Genomic DNA, 23,050 nt, shown 5'->3' with positions numbered 1-23,050 from the left:
TGGCCACGCCCCAGTTTAAATTAGACAAATTGTCTCATGAATGAGATTTTGAAGGGCTTTAATTTTGGAAACCTACATCACAATGTCCTGGTTATTTCAGAGTGAGACCTTGAGGTGGTCTGCTATTAGCCTGTTGTTGAATTATTTTGTAACTATGCACCATTTTCTCTAAAATCTCATTTGAAATTAGACAAATTGTCTCATGAATGTGATTTGAAGTGAACTCATGAATGAGATTCACCTCTTCCCAAGTTCCTAGACACTCGGGACTGATACCACACGAATTTGTCTAATTTCAGATTAGATTTTAGAATCAAATGTGAAATTAGATGGAAGTTGGCTCATGAATGAGATTTGAAAAGGCTTTCATTTTGAAAACATCAGAATGTTCTAATTATATCTGAATGATACTCTGAGGTGGTGTACTATTAATCTGAAGTGAAACTATAATGTAATAATAGACCATTTATTTTAAAAGTGAATCTGAAATTATAAGGAAATTGGCTCATGCATGAGATTTTGAAGGGCTTTCATTTTGAAATACTACATCAAAGTGTTCTGACTATCCAGTTGAATTCTGAGGGGTTTTACTATTAATCTGATGTGAAATTAGTTTTGAACTGTGTACAATTTCCTTTTAATTTTAATTACAAATTCAGGGTAAATTGGTCACTTAGTGTAACCTTGAAGTTTCTGAATTTGATGTAGTGTAGTCATTTTTAAGTCATACTGTTCTGTGTAAATGTATTCTTTATTAATGTATTTGAATAAACACAATTGGAATTTACATTTTTCCTTGAAATACGGTTTGCAGGCAGTAACTATTATTGTGTTTAAAGTTATCATTTATTAAATGTATACTTTTTCATTTATTCATTTAGTTTCAGTGATATATGTATCTATTTATTTATGTTTGTAATGTATTAATTAATTCATCTATGATTTACAGACTTATTGAATGAATGTGACATGTCCTATCACGTTCACCGGTACTTTGCTCTTATTTTGAAGTCATTTCTTACACGCGACTACCGTAAAGCCTTGTACATATGCGTACCGCAAAACAACGTGCGGGCTGGCTTGACTGTGTTTTTCGAAGTGGAGGCTGGCTTGACCGCAGTCCCCGAGGGGGCTATGACAACCCCTATACCCCTAGTCCCGCCCACCCCCTCTGCCCTATCTCAGGCATTAACATGCAAAAAACAACATAAGTCACGGAAAACCAAATCATGCCCAAAATAAGGAATCCACAAACAGTTTTGGGAATTAGAAGTGGATGATGCGTCGGGTCTGTGCAAGCGTGCTAACCTGTCGAAGGGGCTAAAGTTTGGAAATATAAAGGGATTAACAATGGATGGTTGTGTTTGTGGACAGGTTGTGAAAGTTTTGGCCAACAAAAATAGCGCTTTCCTCTTTGCACGGATGCGTTTTCGGGAATCGACAACATGTAAGTTTTGATAACATTGCAGCACTCACCCACTTTACTCACTGAGCAGATTATCACTTGGTTCACCTCGTTATCAGTGCCAACAGTTACGTTTTGAAAAAGTGATTGTTGTTGGGTATTCACGCCGTTAGGCTGCGTGGGGGAGAAATAGACCACAAACTTCCAAAAGGTGCTTGGATCTGTAATACCCGTGGAGTTAAACATGCGTGTGTGTGAAATCTAACAAAGAAAGACATGAACAATGGCAGCAAGAGAGAGGAAGAATGCGGCTGTGTATCGCAGCGTTTCTTTCAAAAAGCTGGGGTCCTGGAGCGCCAACAGGAGTGAAGACCAACAACACAAATCAGAGGATTTGGAGGCAGCTGGCGTCGCCCTTCCCCCGGAGCCCAGCAAAGCAGAACAGCCCTTGGCGACGCGTAATGTCTGTGTGTCAAGAAAAGTTTCCAAAATCTCTGCCACCACCACCACCACCGCCGCCTGCCTCCCGACCGCAGATCCAAAGAGAAACTCCTCTACTCCTGTCTCCTCCATTTCTCCATCCATCCGACAGCTCACTGAGAAGTTTAGCAGCAGCAGCTCCACCGGGACGCACAGAGCCTCACCGGGAGACGGCGCAGCAGTGACGCCGGGGAGTAGCACTCTTCCCCGGGCCAGGGGCTCCACGAGAGACTGGTCACCGTCTCGTAAATCTTTTCACGAGGACAGCGGCGGTGGATATTTCCAGCATAGTGATACTACTACTGCTGCTGCTGCTGCTGCTGCTGCTGCAGAGTCACTGACAGACAACAAACTGCAAAAGTTTCACTCCGAAACTGACTCCGTTTCAGGCTCGGACTCTGAGCAGAAAAGTGAGAGGCGGAATTTTAAACGTTTATCAACCGACAGCAACTCTGGTAAGAGAGATTATTCACATGTCAATGCATGCCCCTCTGATAATAGAAAAACTTTAACTACAGATGAGGAAGAGGATGTTACTCTTAGAGGGGTTCCCCCACCCTGTAAATCCCACAGAAGTTATGCCTTTACACACCACAGTGACTTTACTCCCCTGCACTCTGACAAGTGGCCCAGTGTCACCCAAATTAGACAAATTTTCGATGAGAGTCAAGGCACAAAGCACAAGGCTGACTCTTCTGAGAATTTAAAAGCAGTCAGCAGAGGACATTTACAGGAGCTCAGCCCCAGTGACGGTGCTCTTCTCTCGGATAGAAGTGACAAACTCTCGCCCTGCAGCTCTGCTAATGAAGCCAGTATCCCGTCTTTGCGTGGCAAATGCATAGTTGGAGCTCAAAGCAGAGAATGCAGCACTGTTAAAGATAAACATTTTTATCACGGTATGGACTTTTATTCCAAAACTGACCACCAGCAGTTTTCAAATGATGAGGAGGCAGACTTAGAGACACAAAGGTCTAATAACATCAAAGTTTCTGGCATAAATACTTTTCAAAGCGGCAGCAGTAGCAGCCGTCGTTGCACTGGGGGTAGTCACTACCAGAGGATTAACCCATCTCCATACAGATCTCATAGTCCCAGCACTGAGTCAGAGGCGGCCCACAAGACCCTCAGGACGACAGGCCTGACATCTGACCCCGGCTTCAACCTTCAACCCCCTGCTACTTCGTCTTGGAGTCGATCGGAGAGCTTGAACACCTCCTCCTGCTCCTCCTCTCTTCAGCGGCCGACAGTGAGGGAGAGAAGGGATAGACAGGGGGTCGGGCTGCCCAGGGATAGTTTACATTCCTCACATAGCTCCTCTAGAGCACCACCCCCCACCCGCTCCTCTGCTCCAGGTCCAGATAAAGCCATTACCTCCTCCTCTACTGTACCTCCCTCCACGGAGGTAAGAGACTCAGCAAGAGTTGTCTGTCCTCTCAGGTCCCGCTGGAGGTTTAGCTCTGGTGACGAAGAGGAGGAGCACACCAGGAGAAGAGGAGGAGGTGGAGGAGACGGTTGGAGTGTTCCTTCTGGCCCAGCTCCTTCCATCTCCTACAGAGCAGGAGAAAGGGGCATCACTGAGCGAGGAGGTAGCTATTTATCCCGCAGTAAAAATGGCTGGTGGGGTGCTAAGGGCATTGGTAGGTCCTCAGGCAGTGAGGAGGACAGCCCTGGTTCTATAGGCCCCCACAGTCGAGAGGCAGTGCGCCGCCGCTCGCTGAGAAAGAAGAAGAAAGTCAGTGGAGCTGCTTTTGCAACAGGCCGTGATGATATTGATGATCATGATGGCGAATCAGAAGACAGCGACAGTGACAAGGCCTTGACCATGGAGCATTTAGAGAGGCAACACCAGCAAAACACAGGAGGAGAATTTGCGGGAACAGCTTCTCGGAGCCACTCTGCCAGAGAACCCAGCAGTCACAGTAACAGAGCCAGGGTGCAGCAATGGGAGCGCATCTCCTCACCTGTGACATCCACGTCACTTCCTGGTGTATCACGAGTGTCAAAGGTCAATATTCCCCCTTTTGTTTCCAGTCCTGGGGGTTCTCTTTGCAGCAGTCGATACTCCAGCACTGAGACACTGAAGGAGGAGGATCAGGCTGGCTGCGCCAACCGTGCAGCAAATGTGTTTTTTAACACCGGTGGAAAAGGAGGCAACGCTAGCAGAACTGCGTCCTTGTCCATGCTGAGTAAAACATACCATGGGAATTTTACCATGTACCGCTCCCCAAGCTTTGGCCATGGAGATAACTTATCTTGTACGCCTGTGCGAGTGCGCCCCAAGATTGTGCCTACAGTCACCCCCTTATCTAATGTACTTGCCAGAGAAGGTGGGGCATCGGCAGGAGTTAGGGGTGGTGAGACTACGGCATTAAGCAGGACAAAAAGTGCGGATGGGGTGGATGATAAAAACCAAATATCCATATCCAACCCTGATATCACCACAGAAACTATGTCCCTCTTAAGCTTTCTGAAATCTGACCTGTCAGAGCTCAAGGTGCGGAAAACAAGTGGTGACAAATCCGGGGTCTTGGACGGGTCCCCAGTGTACAGGATTGGCTCACGGAATCAAGGCGGTAATCTGCTACCTTCTGGCCGTCGGCCGTCACTGAAAGACCTAACTGCCACCCTGCGGCGTGCAAAATCCTTCACTTATTCAGACAAACCCACTACAGCAGTGAGGTGTTACTTGACAGGTGGCGCCACGAAGAGAAGCTCTTCTGAGCAGCAGCTTGATTTAGATGGAGAGGGTGATGGAGGGAGGGTGTTGGTGTCAGAGAGGGAAGTAGAAAGTGATGGGGGTGATTTTAGGGCTGGGAGACGACAAAGAATGAGGGATTATGGATTTGATGATGATGAGGAGGAAGGGATGCCAACTCCTTTGCAGGAGAGGTATGTGCAGGAAGCCAGGCAGGTCATTCGAGATATCTGCCAGATGAGTACTAGAGAAGATGAGGATTTGGAAGATGATTGTTTCCAGGTCAAGAAAACAAATGAGGAAAAGGAGAAAACAGGAGTGAGTGTCGAGGATCAGGCAAGAACGGATCAAGAGGCTGAGTTTAAGAACACAAAAGACAGGGATAAACATGAGAGGGAGAGAGAGAACAGGGAGAGGGAGAGGAGCGAGAGGGATGGACAAAGTATACAGTTGGAGAAGCTAAACAGCAGGGGCCCAGAGTACAGGGAGAAGGCAAAGAGACAGAGCAGAGAGACGGAGATGGCCTTACTGAAGGGCGACTCGGAGGAAAGCATGTTTTACGACCGCTCTGTGGATGAACTTTCAGGCCATGAGTCTAGTTTAACAGATGAAGGGATTGTAACGGAGCCAGAGACGGGCCCAAGTGACCCATCTGAAAGGTCATTCCTGGGCTCAGCAGGGGTTAATTTGGGGTCACGAATTGCTAAGGATGTGCTAGGGCAGCCTGTCACCGTATGGAAGCAATCGGCTCTCCATCAGGCTGAGGGGTTTAAGCAGGAACGACAAGAGATGACAGAGAACAGCGTGAATTGTACAAATCGTCTGAAAGAAGTCAACGTACCTCCCTCCTTGCCTCATCCTCCTCGCATGGCTGAGAGTGACAGTATCATCATGGAGCTGAGCAGCGCTGCTGGTATCAATATTGTTAACACTGCCAGTGAGGAGATCAACACCAACAGCGCTGTGTCGCAGAGGTCTGCTGGCACCACAGGTGGGGGACTTGAAGCCCCTGCAACACCCAGTTCTATCCGTCGAAGGCGCAAGTTCTCCCCTTCTGGTATTAACAACACAGGCTCTGATTCCAGTAACGGCAGTAACGCAGAGTCAACAATAGCAGCTGCTGGAAATGGGGAGTCCACAGTCTACCGCTCTCTCAGTGACCCCATGCCTCAGCGACACTGTTCTGTGACAGAAGAAGGTAATAACAATTTTTCCTCTGTAGACAGCAACCTGTTAGGATCCCTATCTGTCAAAGGTGGAGGTGGTGCTCCAGATGCCTCCGCTGTGGCCACTTTGTCAGAATACAAGGGCAGTGTGGCCAGTGATTTGTCAGTTTACAGTGACGGCGGACTTCGAGATGATGTCGTTCACGACTACAGTGGGGTGATCAGGAGCATTGTAGCTGAGCCAGGTGCAATGGACAGACTGATGACAGATGACCATGGCAATGGCAAAGCTCCAAAGAAGAAGTCGTTCAGTGACCCCAGTCGCCGTAGCGATGTCCCTTTACTTTCCCAGAATTACCCTCACATCAAAGGTCAGACTGGCAGCACTGAGCCAATCAGTGAGCTGGATCAACCGGGTCCGATTCCACCTTCCAGCAGTGAGCCAATCCTGAGTGAGAAGCGAGAGGAACTGTGGGAGCCAGAAGTAAAGCCTAAACACGCATTGCTGGCGCAGCCAAATACAAAAAAAGTCAAAGCTCGTTCCCAGTCTGAACGCACCCATCACTCTGACAACCATGATGATGACGATGATGATGCAATAGACCAAGGGGAAGAGGAGACGGAGGTGCAGAAGTTTAACTTTAACCTCAAGCTGGCTGAGGTTCTGTCCCCCAGAATGGTTCGTCGGCCCCCCAGAAAGCGTCCAAATAGGCTGGCTCAGTTTTTCCCTCACGAGGACCCATTCGAGCCCTCAGAACTGGGTTCAGAGGTGCAGGAGGACCACGGCGACCAAACCAACCTCACCCCTCCCCTTCCCCCACTGCAACCCAAACCCAAAACGAGATCCAAGCATGTCCGCCATGCCAGCGAACCTGCCACCTTCCTCCCCATCTCCCCACCTCCACAACTCCAGCCCCTGAAGGAAGTGGACTCCCTCTCAGTCCCACCAACTGCAGAGCCTCAGACCTCAAGTAAACCTCCAGGAGCCCAAGCACCATCTCTGGAGGCTGTGACACAGAAATATATTCTGGAACTGAGCAATGCTGAGGGCCCAGGACCTCCTCCAGCAGCCAGGGATGGAGCAGAAGGTTCAGTGCTGGCTTCGGAGGGGCCCAGCGAGACCAGCACCAGTGGAATTACAGAAGCTGGACCACAGAAGAAGAGCACAGAGGACACTGCATCCACAGCTACCCCACAGAGGACCAAGCCCAGAGTGGTGAGTCCACTTAAAATCATTTTTAATGCTTTGTGTGTGTGTGTTTTGTGTGTATGTGTGTGTGTGTGTGTGTGTGTGTGTGTGTGTGTGTGTGCAAATGCAAAGCTGGCATGCTCAATGCTCCCTTGTTGCATGGTGTCTCTGAGTTCTGATGATTTAAATTCGTATTCGACAGAAAGAAAGAAAGAAAGAAAGAGGGTGTAAGGGATTTGTTGTCGGCTTTTTTCAAATGTCTCAAATATGGTGGGGAAACTGGATTTTTATTTTAATAATGGAAGATAAATGGGTTTCGAGGTGATAAATGTTGTTCTGTATAGTTGGCTTATTCTTGTGGTTTCATAGCTACACCCAAAAGTGCATGTGTGTGCCTGTGCTTTCTATGAAGTGATGTGAATCAGGACCCATATGGTAAATTTCAGAGTGCATTTAGGAGCAGTACTACAATACAGCAGCCATTAAAGGCTGAACAGTGTTAAACAAACATCAGAGGATGTTATTAGTTTGATTAAACAAATCTCAGACAAAGGGCACTAAGGAGCGCACCAAGGCCTGCTGCGTGTGTGTCTGTTTTCATTTATTTGTTTCATCCAATATCGATTGCATCTGTGCCAGAATCATAGAGTCATAGAGAGGGAGTATAATAAACAGTTCACCCAAACAGTGTGTGTGGATGTGTGTTTGATGCTGCATTTACTCAGTAGTGTCTAAACATTGGGCGACTTCTGGCTTGTTATATCCTAGCAATGCAGGTTAAGTGATTGGCCTTTGACCAAAAATCAATGTAATGATAATTTATACTGACAATAATTAACTGTCAATAAATTTATTTTCTTTTTTTTAAACCACCACTAGGTAGAATAAGAACTATATGATAAACGCACACTGTGCTAGAAACTTTAATAAACCTAAACAAATGTAAGAACCTAAATACTGATGAATGCACACGCTCTTATTTTGTAAGGTTTGTTAATTGTGGCTAGTTTGGAGGTTTGGCTTGTGGGAATTAGATGTGTCTGTCTGTGTGTTTCAATGTCTGTGGTATTCATTGCCATGCACACATCACCTCTTCTGGGGGTCTTTGCCTAAAGTCCAAGTTTACTCTTCAGTCATGGGTGTGATTCTGAATAGGTGTTGAGAAAGTAAAAAACAACACGGGGCGTACCGTCCTGAGCTCAGGACAGAACACATTGATATTGATTCATATCATTTCCATCTATTGCCCTGGTATTTATTAGTTTTGGATTGTTTCATCCTTTGGCCCATTGTCCTTCCCTGTTGCCGTAGAGACAGTAGCAGTAGCTGGCGATTGACCTCACCAGGCAGGAAATGGGTTTAGCGAAATGGGAAGTTGTTGTGGTTACTGAAGTGTTTGAAGATGTCCAGAATTACCGGCCAGCATGTGTGTGTGCCTGTGTCTATTATAAACTGGTTTCCTCTTTTCTCTTTTTTTCTGTGTGTGTGTGTGTGTGTGTGTGTGTGTGTGCGCCTATTGTTTGCCTGGAATATATCAATGGCTTGTTTAAACGCTTGGAGCCCGGAGTTTTGCCAACACTCTGTGTTTAGAGCACTGCCCTGCAGCTCTAGTGCATGGAGATGATGTGTGTGTGTGTGTGTGAGAGAAAGTGAGTGAGTGAGAGAGTGTGATTTGGACTGAATGTAATAACAACTGTGCCAAGCTAAAGTGGAGCACAGACAAGTTCTGAGAAAGAAAGGACGGAGGAAAGAAAGAAGGTGAGAGAGGGAGTTTTTTTCCTTTTCTGGAGACTGGAGCGTGGCTTGTTTCACACTCAGCACAGTGCACGCGTTGTGACATCAAAATCTGTCATATGCCCTTTTCACTTTTTCTCTTTAGTCGATCCAGATGTTGGGTCAACGTCTATGGTCTAAGTCCAAAAATACTATAAGTATCTAGCATTTTCAGCTCATGCCCCATCTCCATGTGTCTTAATTCTCCAGCATCCGTCCTCCATGTTATCTTATTCGGTGCTCTTTGCTGCTGTCCTTCTTGTGTCTCTGGAACATTGCAGTGAAGTGAAGTCATAAAGTTTGTCTTGGTGTGAGGCAAGCTGCTGTGCCAAATGTTAGGTAGAGAGAGAAAGAGACAGACTGAGACAATAAAAGAAGAGAGCTGAAAGAAAACGCTTGCTGGCTAAAACAAAAAAAAAGGTTAGAGGATTAAAATAGAAGTGAGAGAGAGCTGAAGAATGAAACGGTGGGTGAAGGAGGGGGAGTGAGGGAGTGAGAGGTAATGGGAGACGACGGTAGAAAAAGGCTGTTTTTTAGTTGAAACGGAGGTGGGTCATATGTACAAAATCAATATCTCATTAGCCATCGTGATATCTTTGGATTGACTAAAGTATTAAAAACCATAAATGTTTTTTACGCTATTTTTTGTTTTATTTTGCTTAACACAATCCTATGACTTTGTATGTTCTGCTCCCAACTGTTTGGTTTCTCACTCTGGGACAGATTTTGGAAAAAATATGAATAACATTAATTTAGACGTGAGAACTCTGATTCAACTCATCTACATATGAGAATGTTGTTAACACATTTTATTATATGGTTTATTAATCTTTTCGTCCACTGTTTTGTCCACCAAATATGTTAAACAGGTAACCACAGTTTGTCCAACAGTGTCTGCTTTATGGATTATTTTTCACCGTGTGTGTGTGTGTGTGTGTGTGTGTGTGTGTGTGTGTGTGTGTGTGTGTGTGTGTGTGTGTGTGTGTGTGTGTGTGTGTGTGTGTGTGTGTGTGTGTGTGTGTGTGTGTGTGTGTGTGTGTGTGTGTGTGTGTGTGTGTGTGTGCGTGCGTGCGTGCGTGCGTGCGTGCGTGCGTGCGTGCGTGCGTGCGTGCGTGCGTGCGTGCGTGCGTGCGTGCGTGTGTGTGTGTTTCTGCTTCTGTTTGTGTAGTTTTCACTTTAACAGCTACTAGCAGGATTGTGGCCCAGCTTTACTTCTCCTCTTGTTGCATAACAGCTACTTCCAAAAAGAGCTGAGGACTCCCAAGAAGTCACAAGGATGTTTGTGTGTCATGCATTAGTGACCATATTGAAATATCGTGTCATTTAAGTTTCAGTACTGGTGTGAAAACAATACTTTTTGGGCAATTTAGGGTCGGAATATAAAATGCTTTTTTTCTCTAAAACTCTGCTCTTAACAAAAGATTTAACAAAATGAGCCAAACTTCTCAAATGCATTTGTCTTAATACAAGGAAGAGCTGGGATGAATCAGAAGCTACAAGAACTACCGACTTAAATGAGCAACATTAATACCACATTGACATCAACATTAAAATATGTAAACAAGACTAAGAATCTGGTCAGTCATTAAGAACCAATAGTTAGAAGATACCCAGCCATAGGAATATGTATTTGGGCTTTTTACATATCCTTGAAATTAATATTTCTTTCTTTCTTAAAAAAATGGGAGAAAAGAGAACGGGAAACCGAAAGCCAGAGAGGAAGGAAGGAAACGGACGGGTTGGTTTGTGCTCTGTTCTGCATGGATTAGGTCTAAAAGCACAGTGTTTATAGCTTCAGATTTATGACTGACTTTGTTTTATCAGGCCACCCACATGGAATCAAATCATTTCTCCCTGCCCGGTCCGTTTTCCTTCACTCCCGCTACGATCCCCACTCCTCTCCAGATGTCGTTGTGCACGAGAGGAGCAGTAAAGGTAGAAATACTGAAGCAGTGAGTTGATTTGCTCTTGGCTTACAGTTTGAAATACTTGGTGAGATAGTTCCTTACATCACTGATTAAATGTCACTGATGGTAAAATACTTGTTTAACAAAATCATGCCGTTGTCGGGCGTGTGCAGAAAAAGAATAGGCTCAATATCATAATTCAGAAAGTAATCAAAAGGAGCTTTTACTGTACAGGAGAAATTTAAATGTCTTAATGATATCATCCCTCTCAAATAGAATACAATGTATTTCAGGGCTGCTAATGGACCTCTGTTCTGTAATCAAAATGCATCATCAAACTGTCTTTATTTTGCGATCAATGGATGGGTAGGAGCTTATCCAATAACTTACTCCTTTTGAACACAGACTTAAAAGTAAAGTAAAAGGACACATTGCATGCACACACACATAGAGGATACAGTGTGGGTGTTATGGGGGTTCTTTTCTAACATGCAAAAGGTCATCCCAGGTTTAGTGACGTACAAAGAAGTGAAGGATGCTGAGCGAGGTAAAGGTGAAGGTGAGATGAAAGGATGAGGCTGTGGTTTGTTCTGGTTGAAGGTCGCCATGACTGAGAAGGAAGAGCTGGGATGAATCAGAGGATCAAACGGCCACACTGGCGATATCCGTGGCTTCAATGACACACAGGCAGCCTCTGATTGTAGACATTTTGAGTTTACTTCCACCAGTGGAGGTAAAAAAACCCTAAAAGGTTAATGGACCATTGTACGGTGTGATTCTGTTTAGAAAATGTGAGGACATGTAGATCTTACTGGTTGAGTAGATTGAACTTTGCGATTGAACAAGCATTTGTCATTTTATGTTCTTATTATGGTCCTTTAGAGAGGAGAGAACTTTGGAGAGAGAACGTCTCCTACCTCCAGCCATCTTGTCCTCGACTCACACACAAAATATTTAGCCTCTCTCTCTGGCTCTCACACACACAATATTGCTTTTGGGGCAGGCACAACAAAAATGTTTTGTGTTCCTCTGAGTAAGAGTGAGTGTGTGCGTGATTTAATAATAGACCTATTTGGTTTGAGGGGGTTTGGAGACGCTGAAGTAATTTTGATAGATAACCAATTGTGTGTGTGTGTGTGTGTGTGTGTGTGTGTGTGTGTGTGTGTGTGTGTGTGTGTGTGTGTGTGTGTGTGTGTGTGTGTGTGTGTGTGTGTGTGTGTGTGTGTGTGTGTGTGTGTGTGTGTGTGTGTATAAGTTTGTTTGTGGTTACTTGCTTATAAAGAGTCCAGTATATTGTTTCTTGTAAAACACATTTCACTCTCAGCCGCTCCATCTGTCCACCTTTTTATGTTTTGTAGAAGTATAAGACTTTTTTACCGCTCTTGTGTCAGTGCCGTAAATATGCAGCTGGTTAGCTTAGCATAGCATAAAGACTGGAAACAGGGGGGGGGGGGGGTAACAGCTAGCCTGGCTCTGTACAAAAGTAACGAAAACCACCTCCTCCCAGCACCTCAGAATCTAACTATGTATCGTTTTTGTTTAATCTATACAAAAACTATAAACTAACAGCTTATCCCTTTTTCAGTCTTCGTGCTAAGCTAAGCTAATCTGCTGCCGGCTCCAGCTAAAGTAAATAGCATACCGACATGAGTGGTATCTATCTTCTCATCTAACTCTCAGCAAGAAAGCAAATGTAGCATATTTCTCCAAATGTGGAACTATTCCTATTAATTCCAAAAGTCAACACTTTAAATTCAAGAATGCAGACCATATTTATCCTGTACTAGCAATATGAAGAGAGGTAATTTAGATTAGGCTGTCTGAACAAGTCCGAAAATAATCAGTGTGTATATCATTATTTTATTTTTTTTAATTGTCTGTGAGCGTTTGCAAAACGCTTGCAAACCCAACTGACATGTAGTGTCACTGCAAAACAAATCACATGAGACCTGAGGCTCCATCTGGTTTCTCACAGTTGGAAAACAACTCTGTGGGAAAGCTGTTCTGGATGTCCTTGCCCTTGGTTGGTGACAGTTGCAGTGCTTTGAAAATCTTTAACGTTCCCTTTTAAGGCTAGTGTAGCTCGCCAGTGGAAAGGCATGTCAGTTAAAACCTGTGAGGAGTGGGTTCCTCTTCAACCGTCTTTGCCTCTTTGTTATCCTCATCGCTTGTCTCAGTCGCTGCCCTCCAGACTGGCTCTCTCTAACTCTCTCGGTCTGTGTGGATCCACCCAGTGTAATTACAGAGCAGTTTGCTTATGTAAGGAAAGCCTCTTCTGAAACAGCACTTTCTAGCACAGCTGCTATTTCAGCTCTTTTTTTTTTGTGCACAGGCAGATTTCTACATACTAAAATGTGCGTGTGACGTAAATAAAGTATGATGAATAATGGTTTCGCATGGTTCTTACGCTTCTTTATAAATGGGGTCATCTGTTGGAGACCATTTGTGTGTGTGTGTGTGTGTGTGCCATAGATGTACAGCATTGTATATCTTTGGCAGGGTTCCCCTCAGTCATGTGAGTCTTTCTTGTAGTTTACTGTCCGGGTCATACATCTGCAGTCCACGTGGCCACAAAGATGTCTAATGTGAGAGTTTCGTTGATGATTCACCTAATGCAAGGCTGCACTGTTGGCTGCCATGTTCTAAGTGGAATCACCTCAGGTTTAAATTACAGCTGGTGCTAATTGGTTTCTTCAAAAGAAAGACAAGCTTCTGTTAAAATGCCGCAAAATACTTAACGTGCCACAGAAAATCCATCACAGATACATAGAAGAAGTCGAGGGATAACGACTCACAGATTGGGTCTGTTAGATTTTCCTGTCGGCATTTAATTTAATAGTCTGGTGAGCACCAGACTTATTATGTTGGTGCAAGGTAAAGAGAGAAGCTAGAAATAGCAATTAACTGCATTAGTGTCACCCTACACCACCCTAACGAGCTAGTTGCTAGCTGTTAGCCGGTGAAGGATGTCTAGCTGTGCAAAAATGCTTATCTCTCCACAGAGCTAATGACATTTACTTACCATTCATGCTTGCCTCTGGAAACTATGACTTTGTGGACCACGAAAGATGTGATTCCGGTTGTAAACAGCAACTTTTCCTTTTTGATTTTTTACCACTAAGTCCAGTATGTGATTGCCGAACGACAACTTGCGTTATCACAGCTCGCTTTGTCAACCAGTTAGCTGGTTACTGTGTGACGGTTTGTGTATTGTATAGTATGAGTCAGATGCCTTAACTTTGTCATGGACACGCTCAAAAAGCAGTGGACAGCCTAAAGTCACATTATTATTCATGTATATGCTAGTATGCTTTTGTGTATGCGCATATCTCTCTGCGACAGATTGTCATGGACGTGCTGCGTGCGTCTCTCCCAGTCACTCGCACAATGGTACAACTGTGCAACGTGTAGCATAGCATAGTTTACAGCGTGGTCGGACACACACACTCGTATACAGGGGTTTTAGGTCTAGGTCTATCTGTGGGTTGACTCGGCCGCTGAGTCCTATTCTCTCACTTTGTCTTTTGTCGTCCAGAGAAACATGACGGTGGAAACACTCGGCTTCTTCCTCCCTTCTCTGGTTTCTGTCCTCGTCTTCCTCTCACCCTCTCCTTCATCTGTCTTATGGCATCAGTCCGCCGGTTTGGATCATGCTCTAGCTGCCAGTTGAGAAAGTCTCGTCAGAATGGGAATGGGAGAAGCTGGAAGAGTCGGAGCGTTGCTCCCGAGTGGCTGCTGGGATCCCGGATTAAGGCGCAGGGAGAGGAGGACCATTGGAAAAGAGAGACAGGAGCAGCTAAGGACAAAGCAGCCTCACAGGCAGGTGGTGTTGGTCCTCTGTGTGTTGGATGCAGTTTAAGTCACGCTGGTGAAATTATTCCAGCAAAACCCTGGGTTGTCTTAATTTTGATTTTAACTTTAAGAATTAACCATATAAGTGATATTTTCAAAGTACGAAAAGCAACTTTCATTTATTGTGTATGTATGGTGAGTGTGTGCTGAATCAGAGGTCAGATACACCGTGTAATGTTTAGCTCTGCTGCCATCATGTTAGCTTGACGGTGACATCATCCCCATCATGTGGGTTTCATCGCGACGCACCTCCATGGTGTCATCCATTACATCATCCACAGTACATAGATGACATCACTGTAGGACTCTGTCAAGTTTACGTACCGCTCGGGTTCAGATTGTGTTTTTGCTGTAGGAATTTAGTCTCATGAGTTCCCAGTTTTTAAAACTATTCTCGGGATAAGCGGAGGAGAAAATGAAACAAATCAATGCCGCTATACATTTGTCAGAAGTAGCGGTAGAATCGATTTTATTCTTGGTTTGACTCCTTCACCAAATTTAGATGTCAAATGAGACATTTGACACGAAAACAAAACCAAATGTACTGTTTACTTTGTTCTTATAAACTTGTTGTGTCTGGTGCTCCACAGAAAGTGGTGCATTGCATATTCCCAGCAGCAGTAAATTAGCCAACTTTAGTGTAAAAGAATTGCAGTATTATCAGCAGCCGCCACCATGTCTGAACTAAATAAGAAATGCGCAGAACTTTACAGGAACACTTCCAGGAAAATCTTAATGTGTGTGTTTATGTAGATGCTTGAGTTCAAAGTAATGCGAGACGTACTTTGATCACTGTATAGACGTTTTGTACTCCCAAATACACCTCACCTGCAATTTATTGGTGAGCAAAACTGCATAGTATACTTTTCACAAGATACCTTTTGCATATTTGCAGTTCATCTCTTTGCTGCCTTCTCGGGCTATTCTTTCTTGTGCCGGTGTTGAGAATGAATCTCACCACACATGACAGAATATTGAGGCAAAAATTGCGTTTTCTTTTGTTCTCGTCAATCCCACAGTTTGTAAAATACTCTATCTTGGAACAGTGCTGGGGAGTGACGAGATCTCCACATGGCACCACGTTGGCATTGAATATCTTTTGTATTTAAGAGTTGTTGATTATCGGGGTCAATAAATGTCCATGGGGTTAATTATAATTGTTAGTCTTTATAGGTCTTCTGTACATGATACAGAAGAAATTGTTTCTTTTTGACGCTAGCAACATGCATGTTTGTCTTATTTGAAGATAATTTGATGGAATAAATGATTGTATCCTGTTTTTACATTTAAGCAGATCATTTCATAATTGAGCCCTTATTTCCTTTTTGTTAACATTATGAATTATACTAATCATCAATCAACAGGCAGACTATATTTAGTCTTTGTTTTTAAATTCCAAAAAGTCCAAAAGAGTGACCCGTTTCCCTCCCCTGCCCCCCTCACAGGTGACAAGCTTGATCACTCTGGCCGCTGCCGACCTTTGTACTTAAGTAAAACATTTAGTCTCAACTAGATGAGTTTTGACAAAACTGTGAGTCAGCCTGAAAATATGTTGACCTTACCTCAACCGAGAACGTGTGTGTGTGTGTGTGTGTGTGTGTGTGTGTGTGTGTGTGTGTGTGTGTGTGTGTGTGTGTGTGTGTGTGTGTGTGTGTGTGTGTGTGTGTGTGTGTGTGTGTGTGTGTGTGTGTGTGTGTGTGTGTGTGTGTGTGATTGTGAAATCGTCACTCCTCGTATATGTGCTGTGGTTTGCTAACAGAAAGATTTAAGTGTTTGAGCCCAGTTTTTAACGAGCTCATACAAACAGAACTGTCAGCGTCGGACTAAGTTAACGGTTCCCAACATTTTTGGCTTTTGAGCCTTTAAACACTGTGAAATGATCCCTTCTTGGATTATTTTATTTGAAAACAGAATGTGTAAACAAGCATTTATGAATATGTTTTAGTGTTTAATGAGTGAGCGTGTGTGTGTGTGTGTGTGTGTGTGTGTGTGTGTGTGTGTGTGTGTGTGTGTGAACTAAACTTGGTTTCAGTGACTGTGAGAAAATGTGTGATAAGAAGCCGTTACAATGTCTCACACATCAGTTCCCCATGTTCTCTCTGCTAATGCTGTGTATTGTTTGCATGTGGCAAAGAGCAAAAGTCCCGCTGAGTTTCTATGGGTGTGTTTGAAAGTGTTTCTCTAATAGAGGTTTTAAAACCTCCACAAACGTAATTAGGTTTAGGTTCTTGGAAACACGGTTGGTTTGTTTTTTGCACAGATTAAACAGATTGTGGTAGAATCTGGTTGGTTTTTAAAAGTGCTGGCCGGCGGATTTTGTTACCAGCCTATCCTTTTCCCCTTGCTCACAATCTTTATGCTAAGCTAACTGGCTGCTGGCTGTAGCCTGCAGATTTTTAGATCTAACTCTCTGCAACATAGAGAATAAAAAGCGTATGACTGTGAATTCCAAAAAAGATAAATCCACTACACAAATCACTTTTCTAAAATTTTCTTTCAGAGTTTCACCTCTTCAGGCCACTACAAACTGTTCAAATCACAACAATAGACACATACAATCTGTGACGCAGGGTCAAGTTTAGACGTGGCGCCAGGGAGCCACTGCTGTAAGAAGCGATCACCCTGGCTCGTTACAAGATTATTTAGAAGCATTACGGATGCACTAATGCCCTTAGTTTGGAATTTGGAACAAAACTAATCAATCCTGCGAGTTTAACCCTCAGAGTCACCATGAGTGATCGCTTCTTCAATGTGTGTCAAGACTTTTTGGCATTTTTGGCATGAAAACTGCTGTTGATTTGAAATACTTGAACCAGAACCAACAGTATTAAAACATTTCCGGTTACACCATCCGCAGTCACTGTTTATGTAACTGATCGTCGGAGTGTAAATGTCTTATACATGTTTTGTGTGTGTGTGTGTGTGTGTGTGTGTGTGTGTGTGTGTGCTGACCTGCTGTCTCTCAGCTGTCTCTTGCCAAATATAACAGCAGTAATCATTATGGCAATAATGATGGTTGATGATGATGACTGCCATTTATCTTGAGATTGTGTGTGTGTGTGTGTGTGTGTGTGTGTGTGTGTGTGTGTGTGTGTGTGTGTGTGTGTGTGTCCGAAGGTATGTTTGAAGGGCTCACACAGAGCTCCCATCACCCAATGACAGCTCTGGGTTTTGTGGGTAATCGGGCCTGTCTTTCCTAAAACAATGTAGTCTTTCTTCACTCCTCAATAGGCTTCTTATTTTCAACCAGGCCTCGACTTTTTCCCCCTTCAAACATTTGATTCACCAGTTGCCATTTCAATTGTGTGGTTCTGAAATGTTATTGTGAAAGGAGAAATTATTTAGGGTTCACACAGTGTGCTACAGAGATGCCATTCGCATTAAACGTCACTGGAGCGAATATTTACTCCCAAGATTGTCGGACTAGAACTAAATCTTTGAAACCGATCTCCGGTGTAATAAAAACAGCAGGATTTCTTTTTTTTGCCATCTAGGGACCTAGAAAAACATGCTTGTGGTAAAATGTCAGGGTCCAAACCTACTAGTTCAACAACCACAGGTCACATTGGAAAATATAGCAGTGGGTCTGACACTTACACACACTCATTATAGCATTCATTGACATTTACTTGCACTACTTTCATGTCATCTGGGTCACATGTTCGTTGTACCATCTTGGTATTTAGTATTAGTAGGATTGGCAGGCAACATGTGCACCATATTCCACTCCCACTCTCTCAAAAGCTACTTTTTTTTTTTTTTACAGAGATCCCGCAATACTGCTGTAAAGAAAACCCTTCATTACACCGGCTTTGTTTTCTTACATTCAACCAAACAAACAGTACCACAACAGCTTCTAGTGTGTGTGTAGTCCCGCCATGCTGGCTGTCTACCTGTGAGTAAACCCTCATTCGGTGTCCGTACCTTTTTATAGGTGGAGGTGAAATAACGGCCTTTTAACAGGCTTTAAAAGGGGCTTCAGAGATACAACTCAGAACTCCGGCGAAGCCATTTTAGCAACACATAGAAAAAAATGTCTTGCATGTTTTTCATCATCTGATTGCCTCTTCTGATCGGCCTTTTATAGAGTCCACCGGTCAAACTATTTCAAAACCAAATATTGGCCAATAACAATCGAAGCACCCTTAATTATTTAGTGGAAGTTCATCATTTCAGTGCAGCTACAACTCTCACTGAGAAGTTACAAGGTTGTGAATGAAGGCAGAGCAGACAAAACACTCGTGATAAGAAGATGCCATGTTCCTAAAAATAGTTCACAATCTGACCTTGAAGTTTCAAACCATTTTTCGAGGCTTGAAGAGAGTAGTGCATCCTTTTACTCATCGTTTTGATTTCAAAATGTTTTTTTTTTTTATCACATTAATGACATATCTCATCATATTATCTGAATACATCTTTACATCATTTGACCCAGTGTTTACAATTCAAACAGGCCTCTCTTTAGCCGGATAAAGAAGCTGATTGCCAGTTTGCTTGACTTCACTGCTTAATCCGTGTCCAAGCGTGAAATATAGTTCTATAAAGAAAGACAAACACGTTTCTGTGAACTTACTCTGCAGTGGTGGTTGCTAGGAGCATTTACGTTTGTCCTGTCAGACATCAAAATACGCAGATTTAAGAACTGTTATCTCTGTAAGTTGTCTCACAACAACCTGCACTACTGTGTTCATCTCACCCACGTCAACTTCCTGGTAATATATTTTTGTCGCTATTGCTCTGGCTCCGTTTGAGAAGACGACGTCCTCATTCTTAAACTTTCCTACAAATCTCTGATTGGCTTGCTTGTTTCTCCACCTGCTGTTATGGTTGGAAACCTCTTGTCTGTTGAAGCTACCGGACTTCTTCAGACACCGATCTACTGCAGTTAAGGTATCGGTCATGAAAGCATTCAGGTTAATGTGAAAGAAAAGGCTGTTGCAGCAGCATAATTATGTCTCAGTAGAAAACTGTTTCTACTGTTTGCCTTTTGAAACCCAGCCTGTGATCTGTGTCACTGTCTGCTTTGTAATAAGGCAAAACTGCCTTCATACAGACTTGAATAACCTATTCTTTATATTTGAAAAACATGCGGTATTGGCTTTTAATTTGAAAAATGTGTGCAGAGGTGAAAACAACATGGATCCTGCCTTTTAAGGAACTGTTTCTTCTGTGTTCTCCTTCTTGCAGGAACCATAATTGTCTTCATTGAGAGGGCAGGGCAGGAAGTGGGTTTGGGGGAGGCATTTTTGACCAACACACACACACAGACACACACACACACACACACACACATTTCCGTCCTGCATCTCCCTTAATGTGTTTGTCAGAGCAGAAAGACAGTGGGAGCTCCGCTGCTTTAAAAGACCAGTATACCACTGTATTTAGGATAGACAGTGATGGAGCTGTGGACTCTTTTTTTTTTTTTTTGGGCTTGAAAAAAAAAAGATGATGGCCGCCCCTATGTGTATTCTTTTTCTCCCATGGCAACCTTGTGTGTGGGACGGGTGTGTGTGTATGTTGCCGTAGGAATGTGGTGACCTCAGAGGGGCTAGTGTTTCTGTTTGAGAGAAGAAGAAGAAGAAGGAGGAGAGAAAAATGTCGGCACAATAAAACAAGTTTACATCTCTTCCCCACCTCTCTGTTCACCTCATCAGTCTGTCTGCTGTCATACGTTCAGCCCCCAACTTTTCTCACTGAGATCATTGTTTCTACGTCAGTCTCTCTCTCTTTCTTTCTGACCCTGTGTCCGTCTTTCTCTTTCTGTCTCCCTCACCTCTCTCACTCTATTTTTATCCCCTCTCCCACTGAGCTCGCATCTGGATCTTATTGACAGAGTGAACAGCCCTTCAGCCATTAAAGACTCCCTGGACTCTCTCTGTATGTGTGTGTGTCTGCGTGTGTGTGTGTGTGTGTGGTGTGTACGTATTTGCTTGTGTGTGCGCCTTGCAAAGCATGGCAGACCCAAATATAAACTCCTCTTGATAAAATAAGATTTCACCAAACCATGCATGTATTTACACGTAGTGAACCATCACGCCCCTAATTTCAGGTAATTTGATAAAGTAATGTGAATCATGCAGATTTTAACATAATTTCACACAAATATAAGAAATGATGGGATTTCTTTTTTTATAACATCATCTGAGGTTTCCCAGTTGTTTAAAAGGGACATTACATGTTGACCAGCTACACTGTGAAGCCGTTATTATTTTTCATTTTAGAGCAGGTTGTGTTTCGAAAAGTAATGCTCTCTTGATTTCTTATTATAACAAAATATTTCCCCTCAACATTTTCAAATGTTTCCTAAGTAGAGCTTATAAACACTGTGGTTGCTTTCTAATAGATGCCAGGAGAATGTCTACTCTCTTTTATTATTTGTTCACCAAACGTAAACTATCCAATATGAATCCAATATTGAAGCCTAAGCCCTGCATCTTTGGGTTTAGAGAGTCCGGCCTTGGTTTTTTTTTTGGGGGGGGGGTCTTTTGAATAAAGACCATGTGTATTGTAAGGCTATGTAGCTGTGGATGTTGTGACTTACAATTTTGCCGTTTTTCTCCAGAATATTCGAGCTAAAATGAGTTTTGCACCGTTAAGAGTCACCGACTGTGTTAATGCAAAGCTTTAGATTGTCTTTTCAGCTTAAACATTTTTCTCTGAACCTCTTAACCCCGACATTCTAGTCAGTCTCAACTCAGCATTTATGTCAGAATAAAAATGAAAGCTACACTTGAAGGTTTTTTTTTATGTGATATTTTGCCAGTGTGATTTGTAAAGTGCAATTATTTGACCTACTATGACTGCATCAAATTCAGGCGTCGGGTACCAAAACAAAAGCATAAGACTTGTATTTCAATGTTACTGCATGAGTGAAAATGCTAAATGCTGCTATCTTTTGCTGCAAGACACATTGCTAAGTGACCGGGATGGCAAACATGGACGCGCCGTGCACAAAGCACACCATAAATCTGACAACCACCTCAGGCCCTGATCCCTGAAAAACTCTCCTAATTGCAGTTTGAGGTGAGCAACCTCCAGGGCCGACACCGGACCTTTTGACCTCTCACCCTGCACCTCTGTGGCAGCTAAATGCTACAAGCATTAACCCAACTGAGAGTGACCAGCTAGACAGTTATCGTATCTTCCTAATGACAGGGTGTAGTCCGGGTAGAAAAAAAGAAAGTTCTTCAAACTCCGGAGGGGGAGAGCTCTGTCCGACTGGCTGACTGACATTGACTCTTTCACAGTGTAGTGAGAGTCTGTGTGAGAGGGTCAACGGCTAAACCCGAGATCAGGCTTGAGGCCCAATTTAATACTTATAATGAATGACGGTGACCGACGAGGCTCAGTGTGAATCATGTCAGTCTGGTGCCTTAATATCAGTCTCTCTGTCTCTTTCGCATCCGAGATCATTGTAGCTACATTCTGCATTTAGGGCCAAAACATAGAGATATGGGCTTGTGTTTTCCACAGTAACTATCGTGAACGGGGAGCTTGTGTTTGGGTTGGATGTGTGTGTGTATGTGTGTGTGTGTGTGTGTGCTGTGCTCTATTAATAGGAAGAGGAATGGCACAGGCCTGGGAATGTTGTCCTCTCCGGAAAAACAAACTTTTCTTTCCCCCTCTGTCCCTCTTTCTTTCTCTGCCTCTCTATGTGAGATAGGACTGACATGATGGGGAGGGAAAGAAAAATGACAAGATAAGGGGAGGAGGGAGGAATATGGCACGAGAGAAGATGAGAGAAGGGAAGGGTTGGTATTTTCCAAGCGGAAAAGAGAATTATTGTCATGAATTTATTATGTGAATTTAGCTGCAACCATTTTTGTTGTCGACCTGGTTTTGAGCGCACGGACAAACAACACATTTTGTTGTTTGATTTGTAAGACTTATCGACTTGACATGTGGCGAATAGTCTTGACTGAGACTTTGCTGTGATAGGAGTGAAACTGAACTTGGCTGCAAAACCAGACAGCCCCTGCATCTTGTCTTCTCAGCCATCTCCGGGGTTCATATTTCAATTTTTCTTGCTTTTTGCTCAAATAAAAATGAACGCTGCCTTCCTCTCTTTTTTTTCTTTTTTCTCCTTATTTGACTGTGTCGGCATCTTGTTTGAATACAACTTGAGTTGTCGATTGACAAAAACAGTCGGGGTTTCCATGTTTACATTCGAGCATTGATACGTCTTAGCTGTGTTAAAAGGACGAATACAACTGTTATTGATCCAGTATGTATCGCAAGTTAACAAAATATACAGGATTAATAAAAGTGCACAGTGTCTACCCAACTGTCAACTATTTTTGGACCTGGCTGTTTATGGTCTGTGCTGAGAAGTGTGTATTTACGCAGCACAGCACAGACCTCCTTGTACAGTGTGTGTGGATGGATGCATTGTGTATGTTTGTGTGTGTGTGTCTGTGTGTGTGTGTGTGTTCGTGTAGACATGCTACCTTGATTCCCGCATTCCTGTCATTTGGGCTCAGGCCAGAGCATTCTGGGAAGCAGACTGCTGCAACGAGGAGGGAGGGAAAGATGAAAAAAAAAAAAAAAGAGGAAAAGAAAGATCGAGAGGATTCTGACTTCTTA

General features: G+C 43.5%; 1 protein-coding gene across 1 annotated transcript in view; it reads left to right on the top strand.

Annotated features, from left to right (window-relative positions):
• Nucleotides 1-1,688: 1,688 nt before the first annotated feature.
• Nucleotides 1,689-23,050, top strand: part of arhgef17 (Rho guanine nucleotide exchange factor (GEF) 17) — a gene marked incomplete at its 5' end in the record, with an annotated part of 52,746 nt that continues 31,384 nt past the window's right edge. The window contains one exon of the mRNA XM_079165757.1: nucleotides 1,689-6,962. Within this exon, the coding sequence (XP_079021883.1) occupies nucleotides 1,689-6,962 (5,274 nt within the window). The remainder of the gene's footprint in view (nucleotides 6,963-23,050) is intronic.

The sequence above is a fragment of the Pholis gunnellus genome (assembly GCF_910591455.1).
Source record: "Pholis gunnellus genome assembly, chromosome: 9".
Taxonomy (NCBI): Eukaryota; Metazoa; Chordata; class Actinopteri; order Perciformes; family Pholidae; genus Pholis; species Pholis gunnellus.
The sequence above is the reverse complement of the archived record's forward strand: the minus strand, read 5'-3'. Positions and strand labels throughout refer to the sequence as shown.